This window comes from Anser anser (assembly GCF_964211835.1).
Source record: "Anser anser genome assembly, chromosome: 13".
Lineage (NCBI taxonomy): Eukaryota > Metazoa > Chordata > Aves > Anseriformes > Anatidae > Anser > Anser anser.
Genome location: NC_139734.1, coordinates 4,727,743 through 4,741,096, shown reverse-complemented (window position 1 = coordinate 4,741,096; position 13,354 = coordinate 4,727,743). Strand labels below are relative to the sequence as shown.

The following is a 13,354-nucleotide window of genomic DNA, read 5'->3' as shown; positions in this document are numbered from 1 at the left end:
CTTTAACTGGTGCAAAATGCTCTGGAGGATCATCTCTTTCATGTTCTCACAGTGTCATTCTTGTGGCTGAACTATTAGTGAGTAATTTCTACGGCGTATCAAGCACAAACATGCTTTCTCAGTGCCTTTGGCAGTTATCAGACCTCAATTTGCTTTGGGTTGCACCCTGTACTTCACGGTGAGTCAGGAATCCCACTCAAAGAGGGTTTGGAAGGGATTCTGGCTGGGACACCGGCCAGCTGATGGCTGAGAGGAGGCTGGTTCAGCAGGCAGCTTTGTGTTCCTCTGTACGTCACAGCCCACAATGTCATGTTCTAGAGGGGGGATCGAGGAGGAACATTTTTTCTCTCTGTAAATATCTAGCCCCAAATCTGGGCTATTCAGACTTGCTCACATTCGGCCCAGACGCTCCTGGTGTGTGGACGTGCTATTCAGATACTCTTTGGGCAGAATATTCTCAAAGGATCAGGTACTAGTTCAGCCACTTGAATAGCTGTGGGAAAAAAGCAACAGCTACTTCCACAATAATTCTGATAGAGGAAAATGCAGTAAAAATTAGCATGAGGTAAAAATTCTGAGTGATGCATCTGATTGAGCTCATCTCAATCATGTGTCGGTGTTAGGATTTTAACCCAGAACATAATTACAATTTTTATAGCAGTATAAATCTAGCAGAAGCTATTTAGCTCTTTTTATGTTGTTGTTAAGATTGTGGGTTGTTTTTGTTTTGTTTTGTTTTGTTTTTTTCTTACCTTGTATCTCCAGCTACATCTTCCCCGTGCATCTGTCACATACACCATCTTTTGACAATGACTGACTGACTTTTCATCCATACTCAGAATACCGTGACACGGGGAGTGCTGTATTTGAGTAAAAATGGGCTGGTCTGAGAGTTAAATGAGACTGGAAATGTGCCCCCAAAGTCCAAGAGCCTGTTCTCTACACAACTCCCCTGAAGGCAGTGTTGCTGTTCACAAGGGCAGGGTGCCTCATGCTCAGCACATTTTGCAGATGTCTTAAGCCCTGAGTAACAGAATAGGATGCAATACCATCTTAGTGCTGAGTTCTACCTAAAATTAGGCAAACTAAGTCTCCTATTGGCTCCAAACACGTAAGTTACAACCTGATCTTTTTCTACTTGTCTCCACTTTCCTTTTTGCTCTGTTGTCTGCATAAGCATGCCAGTTTATTTGACCTTCTCTCTGCAGACTGTCACCCCAGCACCAGAGATAACCACAGGCAGCCAACAGCAACCCCAGTGACATCCAGGAATTGCTCTGACTGCATTGACACTGACAGCAGGGTCTGTCTTCCCGTCACTGGAGGTATTGTCTTTGCTTTCTGCCATTAAATGAAGCTATGTTTTTTGGTGCCTGCAGGGTCATTGAAGTGTTAGATAAGACTTGGTTTTAAAAACATCACCCTTAAGCAAAACAAAATGCTCATGTATTAGAGAGGCCACTTCCAGTAAGTTTTCTGTAGTGCTCCAGGCAGTGCTTTGCAGAGGCTTGTCTTCACTCGGGGGCTGGAATGGGCTGCTCTGCTCCGAGCCAGCGTCCCCTGCAGCACTGACAGCCCCTGCAGCACACAGCCTCAGGCATCTGTGGCTGGAAGCATGTGTGGTGGGCTCTCAGGACCTCATCTTGCCCCTTGCTGCTAAATGACACGTCCTTGGTAGTACAGATAGGAGAAAAATGCAGAGCTCCCTCAGGATGAAAGCCAATATACAGAACAAATGGAAGATACCATTGCTACAGGCTGCTACATTCCTTCCCTCACTATCGTCCATCAGCAGTTTTGCCAAAGCAGTGTTGATGTCATCATTTGCAAGTATTTCAAGTTAGCTTTTTTTTAAGACAATGATTCCATGAGAGGCGTATCAATAATTCACCCAGCATCTCTTACAAACAACAGTCATTCCTTTCCCTTACTCCTCTAGTTAACTCAAAATTTCCATCAATAATACTGCAGCGAGCATATCTTGGGTAGCCATGCAGTGTCTCTGACAATTTCACTTGCTTTAACTGTGGGTGGCCTGGGCTGGAGGCTCGAGGTGTGGTGCTGGTTGGGTTCAGGACTTGGATTTAGGCTTGCCAGGCTGCAGCCTCGCCTGTGCAGAGTCAACAGAAAGCTTCAGTCTTTCAAACATTTATTTAGGTGCTTTATACTGAGGTCAGCCGAGTGACTCAGAGCACAGATGTAGATCTTAGCAGGAGCTGTGACTCTACCTTAGGAAGCAGGCCAGGCTGTGATATATTCTGTTACCCTGGGTGAGCTGAATAAGTAGTTTTTGCCTCAGTTTGTCTATAGGTAAAGTACAGAGAGTTGGGTAGTTGGAAATTTCTCAAGATCCTTGGCTGGGAGCAGCTATTTAAAAATAAAATTCATCATTAAAAAGACATATTGCAAGGGGGAAAAAGGCAAAAAAAAAAAAGTAAAAATACACATAACTTCCCATTTTCCATTAGTTGACATTTACAATATTTAGTTCAAATGAAGCGAATTATTTCCACTGGTGGAACTTCTCAGGATAAGAGCAAAATTAGGCTCCAATTAGAGAAAAGTTTTATATTCCTACACTACATATATCTGCACTGTCTTCAAACTAGCCCAGCGAACACCTGCCATTCCCCTGTTTGCTGCCTTCCTTCTCATCGCAGTGTCTGCAAGCAGCCGGCTGTTTGCGGTATCTCCTCCCCGCCCGTGTAACTGCCATGGCTTTTAGCTGCTGAGCACCTGTGCCAGCATTGTGGCAAAGGGGAACAGGATATGAAAACACCACAACAAACAGCGAAGCACACCAGCTAGCTTCACAAAGCAAGCGCTGGGAAGCATTGGGTCTGTGCATTGATGAACAGCATTGCCTAAGCTTGAAGCAAGGTAAAATCTGTGGCTGAATACTCCGGGGTGTTAAATTAACACTGGCACCAGTCCTCACACTGATCTTATTGGTTTCCCTCGAAACAGAACTGCGGCTGAGCTTACGTATCTCAGAACACTGCAAACTCTGTAAAATGACGGTATAAAATATTAACGTTCTTTTTAAAAGGACACCTATGGCCTCCATACTTAATATATATAATGTCCTAAAATCTAATAATGTAAGGCTCACCGTCATTAATTTTAAAAGCCAAAAGAATCTTAATGACCTAAATTTGCCTTAATTAATTCTAACATTCTACAGTGTTAGCTTTATTATTTGCTGCCACTGCAGAGAGAAATGGCCATATTACCAGTTATGTAAATACACATTATTTATTAGGATGCAGATTTCATTATGTTTGTTACGGAGAATATCCCCCTATTAATTCTTTTTATACTAGCCACATGAATAACAGGGTCCTCAAGGCAGCTAGCACTTAGTGAAGTGTTGGGAATATTTAGGATTGTAGCAGGTGAGATAACAAGTATTTTCTGTAGCTTTTTGAAAAATCGTAAGTCTCCTATCTTTAAAATGTTTGGCAGACATTTCCTACTCTAAAAAAATGGAAGCTGAAAATGTATCCATTTAATTGTTGAAAAAATGGCAAATTTTAATAACAGTATAATTTTAATAAAATTTTCTGGAGGAAATAGACGCTACTTATAAGGAAGTATTCATTATTTGAGATGTGTTAGAAGAATCTAAGTATATCATAAAATTTAATAATTTCATCCAACTTAAAATGCAAGCTGCTGTTCTGGTATTCAGTAAGCTATAGTGCCAACATGTTCAATTCCGTTGCTTTTGTCAGCTCACCAATATATCGAATGTACTTTTGACTTGCATTTTAGTATTCTTTAAGCAACGTAAGCCAAAGCTGGCAGTCTATTCCACTGCAATGAATATACTTTCTACTTGGAAGAAAATATGAAATTTAACTTCAGCTGCATGCCAAGCAACCAGGGCAAAGCCAGGTTTGTAGAGACAAAGATTATATTTTGTTTAAACCTGTAGGTGAAAAGTATACATGCTCCCAGGCACTCTGTCCTTTCTGAAATCCAGAAAAGTCACCAGTGCGAAATGGAAAGAGCAGCCTCAAATTGCTGTGGATTTAGAGACAGGTTGAAAATCCGATTTCATGTTCAGCCGTGTTGTGTGATTTCTTTAACTGGGTATTTTTCACAGGCAGTCACAATTCTTTCTTACCACTGTTTGTATTAACACGATTAATTTTGCTGTGAATAGGTTCAAAATGCCAAGGAATCACTGTGTTGCGGTAAAAAGCTGCGGGACCAAATAATACAGGGCTGAACGGGTTGCTAAAAGCATTTTAATTACAGCACCCCAGTCCTGCAGCTCTGCACACGCATGCACCCTCTGAATACATCAGCAGAGTGAAGGGTTTTCTCCACGCCTTGCTGAGTGTAGAGCCGAGGATAGCGGGCACTGCAGCGAAGGGAAGTTTTGCCTCTGTCCTCAAGGAGGATGGGATTAGCACTACCCCGTCGCCGTGCCAGATTGTATCGACTTTATTTATTGACAGTGCAGATCATCCATTACCAATGGATGTGTGCTGTGGTGTGAAAGTGAATTTACCATGAAATTAGTTTCAAATGGGGAGAAAACCAGATGCGTTTTTTCCAGTTCTTATAGGCACAGCTTCCCCACTGAATTCAGTGGGAGCTGCAAAATCCAGGACTGAGTGCTAAAGAGATTGATCCATAAGGTTTCCCTGGCATTTCAGAGCCTCGCATCAGTTAATTTTTTTTGGAGCATATTCCAAACCCCCCACAGTATGTTCTGATTACATTCCTTAGGGGATATTTTCTCATCATCCATCACAGCTTACAAATGTTTTTTCCCCTCTTGGATCTCTTGATGCTGTCCCATGCTCCCTCTGAAATACTTTCAGCTACAATCTTCTTATTTTTCCTGGTTGTGATCAGAAAATGTATTTCATTTTTTGTCTTGCAATGAGGAAAATTTAATGCAAGTAAAATGGAGAGACTGTAACTGAATCTGGAGAATATGGGCTCGATCCTGTCTTGGTGCTGTACTTCCCACCTGAAGGAGTGATTGAAGTCTGTGCTACAACATACTGGATCAAAATTATAATGCATTACTCTATGCACAACTTAGTTAGGAAACCTGATGCTGCCACCCTTTTGTGAGTAGTTCTTTATTTAAGAAAACAGTTTTGACTTGAAAAAAGCAAATGATATGAGTAACAACTACTCATACAATTAGTCAGGAAGGTGTGCATATATCAGTCTGTCATTTAGCTGGAGTCAGAACTTGGGACGGGCCCACTGTTTGTGCTTGTCACTGCTAGAGGCTTTATCTATGGCTATGATATACAGCAGGAGGGTAAGCAGTTCCCCTGACTTTTGTTAAATTGCTATTTCTTGCATACTGGCTATTGCTCAGTGCCAAATGTAGTAAGTACTGTACGTTCTGCAAATTGCACACAGTCTAATTCTGCTCTAATTGATAAACTGAATAGAAGGTATAACTCTATCAGCTGTGGCAAACCTCCGAACGTAATGTTATTAGGAAGTTGTTAAACACGACAGGAATATCATCAGAGTGGGCTGTGCCAGTGATCTAAGTCAAACCTGTTTACATCAGCTCTCAGGTGTAACACCGAGCAGGAAAACTGAACTTGTAGGAAAAAAATGTTAGCAGTAAGGTTAAAACTAGGGGGGAGAACAGGGGCTGATTGTCTTAAAGGCCAAGTCTGACACTAGGGTGTGGAAAGAAGTCACAGTCTTCAAGGATGCAGTGACACTTCTAAGCAGCATTTCTTCTTACAAAGAAAATTGTTGCTGACTGCTCAGCACCTTGCTGGGTGAGCTAAGGGGAACTCAGAACCTGCATGTTATGCTGGATTAATTTCACACCCAAACATTAGATTAATTGGTAGCTCTTGTAGTCTGGCTGCTAGTGTGGGTATGTACAGAAGTTGCACATCCCATCCCTGACTCCCTGTAGGCAGGCCAGGCTGCTCTGCAAGGCCTTCAGAGCCCCGTGAGGGGCTGGGGCAGTGGTTACAGCAGGCAGCTGCCTAGTGCTTGGTGTCCCTCGCAGTCCTGCTGCCCTCTCCACACTGATACCCCATCCTACCATGCTGTAGTGCTGCAGGGGGAGATGCTGGTCTCAGGAAGGGCAGGGAGCACTTGCCTTTGGTCTGTAATTGTTCTGCTACTGCAATGACACCCACGGGATGCTGCAAAATGCTAACACAAGTTAACTGGGGCAGATTTCCCACTACTGCTGCTGACTTGGGCTGGTGGTCTGTTGTTACGCACTGCTCTCGTCCCGAGCCGCCCAATAGCAGCGATAATGGAGCTCGCATTTGACCCTGAGGTGGGGAACTCATTGTCATAGGCAAGGGCGTCTCACCAGGAAAACCACATTCACAATAGAAGGAAGTGTCTGCCAGACAAGAGAAAAAGGAGCTGGTCCAGGGGCTGGAGCACTTGTGTGATTTTTGGACACCTAAGCTTTACTCCACGTCACGCTTCCTGTGTGACTTGGAGCAAGTTGTTGAAGCATCTGAATGCCTCTCCTACCTTCTCATAAGTTTCCGTGGGAGCTCAGGCATGCAGTAGGAATTGGGAGCCTTGGTAGCTTTGTATATCTGCCCTAAAATTCATTGCACCTCAGTCCTTTGTCTTTAGTGTGGGAACACCAAGGTTACCTGCCCCCAGGTCTTAGCGAGGATAACACTATAAAACATAACAAGATTCTTCAAGGACGTCAGGACATCTTAAACATATCTTCATATTAATAACAAATAAATATCTTACGGTGTGCAGCTGGCTCTCTTTGGCACTGTAAAAGCTCCACTGGATAAAGAAATTTCCCAGCGGCTGAGAACTCGCGTACGTACAAAGGAGGGTTGCGTTGCCGCCTGTCGTGACATTCACTATCTTCTCAGGAACGGTCACCACAACGCCGCTGGCGTGACCTGTGGGCAGTAAGCACGGTGAACAGAGAACTACTGGGGCCAGCCCTGGGGGCTGGGCAGGAGAGCCTTGCTCCTGCTTTATCCAAACAGCCTGAAGGAGATGTCTGTCCTTCTCCTTTCAGCAGTTTCCCTTGGGCTTGGTGGGGAAGTTTTCATGATAACGAGCTAGGAGTGGGTAAAGCTAACAAGCACGTAAACCCCCAGAATAGCTGTCCCCTTAAAACCAATAATATTCTGACAAAGCAGAGCTCCTGAAAGCAGGCCTGTTCTCACCTGCAGAGGCTTGTCTTCTCACTGAGAGCCTGCGGCTCAACGGAACCTTTCTTCTGCACTCTCAGCGCTCTCCTGAACCTCACGCTCTCGTTCACAGCTGTCCTGAGGCCTCTTTTACACCTTTCTTGCCTTCTTTTCTGCAGTTACTCCTTCAGATGTCTGATCTTTATCCGTGGCTCACCATCTGCTACAGTGTTGTCTCTTATTGTATTCTTATGTTCTGTTTCTGACTCAGTGGCACTGTTGGGTTCCCCCAGTTTGGAGCCTAGCAGCCTTTCTCCATTTTCCTTTTGCTAACTACTTTGCATATGTTTAGGTTCCTTATGGCTTCCATGCAGAAGCTGTGTTTTTTTCCAATGTATGAGTGATAGAGGCAAACATACAAAATATTCTTCTCTTAATAGAATATCTGTGCATCTTAGGCTAGGGTGCTGCTTTTTAGAATTTAAGCAGAACCTTCAGCAACATCAAAAGAATATTTTGCTCAAATTATCACTATCACCCACATGAGAGAAAACATAGTTTAAGAAAGATTTATTTTGGCATTTTTAACCATGCAAATGTTGCAGATTCATCTGCTCCTACAGTAGGCAAGCCTATCTCAACCTAATCTCTTTGGGGTTTGAATTCCTTGTTTGATAGCTTGAGTATTAGAAGTTCAGTGGAAGGAAGAAGGCAATAATTCACTTTCCATGTCAGTGTTGGCTAGGATGAGAACTAGCGAGCTTTAACTGCAGCGAGATTTGCGTTATATGTGAGGGCAGTCTCACAGGAACGGTTGCAGACTGACCTAAATTAGTGTGGATCCTGCCTTGGGGAAAGAGAGGATCCCAGTGCTATGTGTAAGTCCTGATTGTCCTGTGAGTTCCCAATAGCTTGATCCTTACTGTAATCTAATATGAAAGCCATGTAATGTTATTTTAGCTGTCTCAGTTCATTGTTCTCAGCTTTAACAATTAGAGTTGGCCAGAAGATTAGTTTCTTGCCACAATAATACTTGCAAGTATGTGCATTAATTTTCTCTTCTTCATTGGAATTAAGCTACGGTCCTTCAACACAATGGCAAACTACTGAAAACATCCATTTTCCAGTCATCTGCTCTGTGTTTCCTTCATCACTCTCTGTGTCTGGAGTCAGGAGTGCCACAGCTTGGCTATTACAAGCTTTTCCATGAGAATTTAGCAGAAATGACTCCATCTTCTGTAAAGTTGTATGTTTGGAATAAATACATTCAGCTGAAATACGCTTGCATAGTTCTAGTAAACATATAAGGCCAAAACCTATAAAACTTTCATTGTCCAGCAAGGTTGTTAAAAGCCACTGCTAATTCTAAGATGGTGCTTTTGACTGGAAATGGAGTGAGCTGGAACTGCGCAGCCTATTCCCACATCACGGAAGTTAGTGAGAGCTTTGCTTTGTGTTTAATTCACTCTTTATGGTTTCAAACTCATAATCCCATCTCATCCATACAGCTCTTTTGATTTCAGTGAAAAAAGCACATGAGTAAGAAGTGACCCCATAAAAAAGGCTGGTGTGAGCAGGACTATAACTTCTTATTAAACCATTGCTCTGTCTTTTACTCAGCAATATAACTGTGTGAGCATTTCCTTGCTACAGAGAAAGTGACTGCAGTTAACTGGGAATCATCCACTTTCATTGCAGTCCCATGAAGTTTTTAATGCTAACAAGTAAATACCAGTTTGCTGATATTTTGCTGGCCTCCACAGAAACCTGCAGTCAGTGGTTCCCCTTGCTACGGCCATGCTGCTAGCCTTAAGTCCACAACTGTGGAATTGGAGGATATTGTTTTGCAAAGTATTTGTACCAGCACTGAATTCCTTTTAATTTCTAAGGCAAAAATCTGTGGAGTTTGTGTGAGTGAGAGAGGTGACATTGAAATACTAGGAGCAACTATTTAAATTATTTCTTTGGCATCCAAAATAGGTAATTCCATCTTGAAAAGAAAATGCGGAATCTAACTTTCATTTTCGTTAGTGGACACAGTTCATCTCCTCCTGGAGAATTAGACTTAAAATATCTACTCCTGTATATGTTAAAAGTAAAGCTTAGCACAATAAATTGTCTTTGAAACATGAATAATATATTATCTTTAATATACCATATATTTCCTAGATTCCAACGAGTATTACATCCTCACTTAACTTCATGGAAACACGAATGATTATTTGCATGCTTAAAGTTAAGCATACCCCCAAAAAATTGGTGGGGGTGGGCCCAAGGCATCATTTCCCAGGAATATCTTGAAGAGGAGACAAAAGCCAAATGTAATGAAACCAGCCTTGAAGGTTAGGTTTTCTCACATTCAGCTTTTGGCTCCTCTTGAAACAGTCTAGCACTCTACATGTGAACTCGTTGCCTCCTCCTGTCTGTAAAGCAAAGCACTGGTTTACCGAAGCTAAAATTCTGTTCTTGAGCAAAAAATTATTACCAGTCAGAGGGCAGCTTGCTGATTTCCACAAAATAGCGTGGAATTGTAGCCACAATATTCATTCCATCTAGAAATAAATCCCGAGCATTTTCCTAGTTTGCCAGTCAGGTTGACCTGCTCTCTTATTTCAACAAGTTCCTCTACTTCAGTGTTATTTCAATCAGTTTGTTATTCTTACCTGCAAGGGTGGCTAGGATTGGAAGTATCTTCAGCATCGTTGCAAACATCTTGATGTTTGGAGAGAAAAGAGACCAGATGCAGGTCCTGAGTTCGACTAAAACTCAACCGTGACTGTTTTTTTTCAAGTGGGTTTTTGTTTTCCTTATCAGCTATGTATCAACACGTCAATAAGCTTTTTATTCTCCTTTATCACATGTATGCTTTTCTCCGACTAGTGGTGTGATTGTTCAGTTGAAACCATTTTGTGGGGTGTGAGCAACTGAGTGTTTTGTTAATATTAAACTTTTGAATTAGAGAAGCCCCAATTCTCCCACCTTTACCAAGGCCCAGCAGTATTTGCCCTCATAAGTACTCCCACTGAGCACAACCAAAGTATTTGTGGATCTATTAACAGTCAATCTGATTACCAGTGTTGGAGTCAGGCCTAATATGAATAAGGAATAATCTTTATTTCCTGTTAATTCGATCAATTTTTTTTAAAATGTGTATCTGGAGATAATACTTGGCTAGTACAGTTCTGTTTTAAAATTTATTTCTCATACCGTTTTATACAGAATGGTTATGTTGGACTCATGATTGCCTTGAAATTTCTGTACTGAACTCATCAGGAAGACAACACACCAAAATAAAGTTAAAATAAAACACAGTTTATCCTCTAAACTGATAATACAATTAGTTTCATCCAGTTTGAACGCATGAGGTTGGATGCTGCTAATACAAAATGTCAAGGTGAATATATTGATTTTTATTTAAATCTTAATACCTGATGTATTTAGCAAAAAAGCAGTGGATGAAGGTTAGGGCTAATTGCAGTAAGTTACAGTAGATTTGTTTGTCCTTGGTGAATTTAAAACACCTTCTCTAGTTCTCTGAGGCTCGTGAGGAACACAAGGTGCTCAGCTTCTTGAAGAAGGCAGCTTTGCTGTCTTTATTCCATGTCATTTGATTGACACTAGTGCAAAGCCCTGGGCTGAGATGGGAGTAGTTGGCTGTGCACATGCAGCCATGCGGCAGTAGCTGAAGACGTAACAGAGGGCAGCATTGCCTTTTAGATATGTGCCTGCACCTCTCCCCAAGACAATGAAAACAGGCAGTGACTTTTTTTCCGTGCTTGGCGAAAACACGGGCCTAGTTCATGCCTGATGATCCAGCCTCTTTAGTGATGAGCCACCCTTTCCACGGCCAGGGCCTTGCTGCAGCTGGGGAAGCCCTTTTGGGAAGTGGGGCTCAGCCTCTGGCCATGTGTAGTGGGACAGCTGGGGATTTCCAGGCTCACCCTCATCTCTGATGGCTTGTGACGTGGCAGTAGATTCTTCACAGTAGAAGCAGTGAGTTTCTTGTTGGGTCAATTATAATCAGGATCAGGCTTATGTAATTAAGTGAATTTTATCCTGCCTGCTATTGCTGTGGAGATTCCTGAATAATCTCTGGGTGGACGTCAGTGTTTGATTGTATTTTTATATGAACCATCTCAAAAACAATTTATAAAAGAGGTCTTTTCCTTAGTTCTGACTTTCAGTGCTTCACGCAGTGTTCCCACGGGATAGGCAGTGTTTGCCTTTTCGTGACAAAGAGGACAAGACTTGGAACAGCCATATGTCTCACCGTGGATGCACAGGAGACCTCGAGTCCAAAGAGAAATATCACAGAATCATAGAATGGCTCGGGTCGGAAGGGACCTTAAAGATACCTGGTTCCTCCATGGGCAGGGAAGCCACAGGGATGTACACACAAACTCTGAGTAGGCAAAGCATTGATCCGCTTGTGGAAAGGGTATGCCAGAGGTGGAGCAAAGACTCTTATCTCCTGATAAAATGGAAGGGGCCAGTACCAGGAACTGTATGTTAACAGACTTTGTGACTCAGGTCTGTGTACACTGAAACATACTCAGAAATGTTGCCTTCCAAGGAACTCCCCTGTGCTCACTCTATAAATAGAAGTGTCAGTCATTACAAAAATGAAGCCCGGAGGCACACCTGGAGCAAAGCAGCAGGCCTTTCTGCGCTGCCTTGCCTAGACAAGCACTTTGGTGACACTTGGGTTGCTTCTATTGGCCCAAAACCCAATTTTAATCTTGCTGTAGAATTCCACATTTAGCTTGACTAAGCTCAGCAGCACTTTGAGTGCTTTGTGTTTCTGAAATATTCTAAGTAGGTTATTGTTCAAAGGCACCAAACCCAGCATAACGTGATTCACAAAGCTCTCTAGTTCTGCATCACACCTGATTGCTGGGGATGCAGAGAGGAATGTAATTAAAAATTCAAACAAATACAGTAAAGGAGCTGCCTTAACCCTCTAAATCCATCATCAGATTGACTTTCAGTTACACTTTACAGTTTACTTACTTATTGTGCAACCTTGTTTGTTGTCTTAAAATATTTATAAGCTTTCGTGGGAGCATTTGGAGCCTAAAAGTAAATTTCTGTACTCATTGTTAGTTTCGGGCTCTCAGATAGTGGAAGTCTGTAAAGGTACCAACAATATAAACTCTTCTGAGTAGAGCACTGTGGTTTATTCCCTCAAAATAACTTGGTCATAAATATACATAGCCCTCTGTATCAATTTCCAAGACCTTTTTCTTATTTGATTAGTACTTAACAACCCATGTCAGGGGCCGTGCTCACAGAAAGGGGGTGCCAAATCTGGTGCAGAGGGTCGCTCTGGATCAGCTGTCTGCGTGTAGCCCCCCTGGGGCTGGCAGTGGCCTGGGATGTTATTCCAGCATTCCCACAACCCTGGACTATTGCAGTTGTTGTAGCGTGGACATTTTGAATTTTTCCAAAATGTGGCAGGCAGTTAATTCAGTGGGATTTTGTTAAAAGCATGCAAAATGCTAGACCTTTGCCATCTGATCTGGCCTGTTTGACAGCCACAGAAGAGGTAGGAAGTTTTCTTAGCCTGTATCAGCTGTGGGAAGTTGATGCCTGCTGCTGCTGAAGGGATTTATTTGTGTGCAATGCATTCACAGAATCATAGAACGGCTTAGGTTGGAAGGGACCTTAAAGATCATCTGGTTCCAACCCCCTGCTACAGGCAGGGACAGCACCCACCAGGTCAGGTTGCCCAGGGCCTCATCTAACCTGGCCTTGAGCACCTCCAGGGATGGGGCATCCACACCTTCTCTGGGCAGCCTGTTCCAGTGCCTCCCCACCCTCTGAGTGAAGAATTTCCTCCTAACATCTCATCTAAATCTCCCCTTTTAGTTTAAAACCATTCCCCCTTGTCCTGTCATTATCTGCCTGAGCAAAAAGTTGTTCCCCATCTTTTTTATAAGTCCCCTTTAAGTATTGAGAAGCCGCAATAAGGTTACCCTGAATTGTTCTATTGCAACAGAGCCACAACACCTGTCTCCACACACGTGTTTATTTACCCCTCGGAGTCTCATGTGAAATTGGTGAGGAGTTAAGCACCTGGATACAGTTTTAGATCTGGCTTAGGCCTTTGGGGTTGATGGTAACTCTCTTTCTGTCTTTCCTGCCTCCTGCTCTGAGAAAAGCCTACAAAAAGCAAAACAGCTGCAGCTGCTGGTGCTTGTGCTGGACTGGGCGTGCTAGAGAGA

The 13,354-nt window shown here is 42.8% G+C and overlaps 2 protein-coding genes across 3 annotated transcripts in view; one reads left to right on the top strand and one right to left on the bottom strand.

Moving 5' to 3' along the window:
* LOC310880888 (synaptotagmin-like protein 2) overlaps window positions 1-13,354 on the top strand; it is a 72,594-nt gene that overhangs the window by 13,420 nt on the left and 45,820 nt on the right. Inside the window, exon 3 of the mRNA XM_083797351.1 lies at window positions 1,209-1,325. The gene's annotated coding sequence lies outside the window, so the exon portion shown is untranslated. The remainder of the gene's footprint in view (window positions 1-1,208; window positions 1,326-13,354) is intronic.
* Window positions 1-13,354, bottom strand: part of VSIG1 (V-set and immunoglobulin domain containing 1) — a 27,292-nt gene extending 13,938 nt beyond the window's left edge. For both annotated transcript variants that reach the window (XM_083797434.1, XM_083797435.1), the window contains exons 1-2: window positions 9,794-13,354; window positions 6,733-6,893 (exon numbers count right to left, since the gene is read on the bottom strand). In XM_083797434.1, the coding sequence (XP_083653560.1) occupies window positions 6,733-6,893; window positions 9,794-9,842 (210 nt within the window). In that variant the 5' untranslated portion in view covers window positions 9,843-13,354. The remainder of the gene's footprint in view (window positions 1-6,732; window positions 6,894-9,793) is intronic.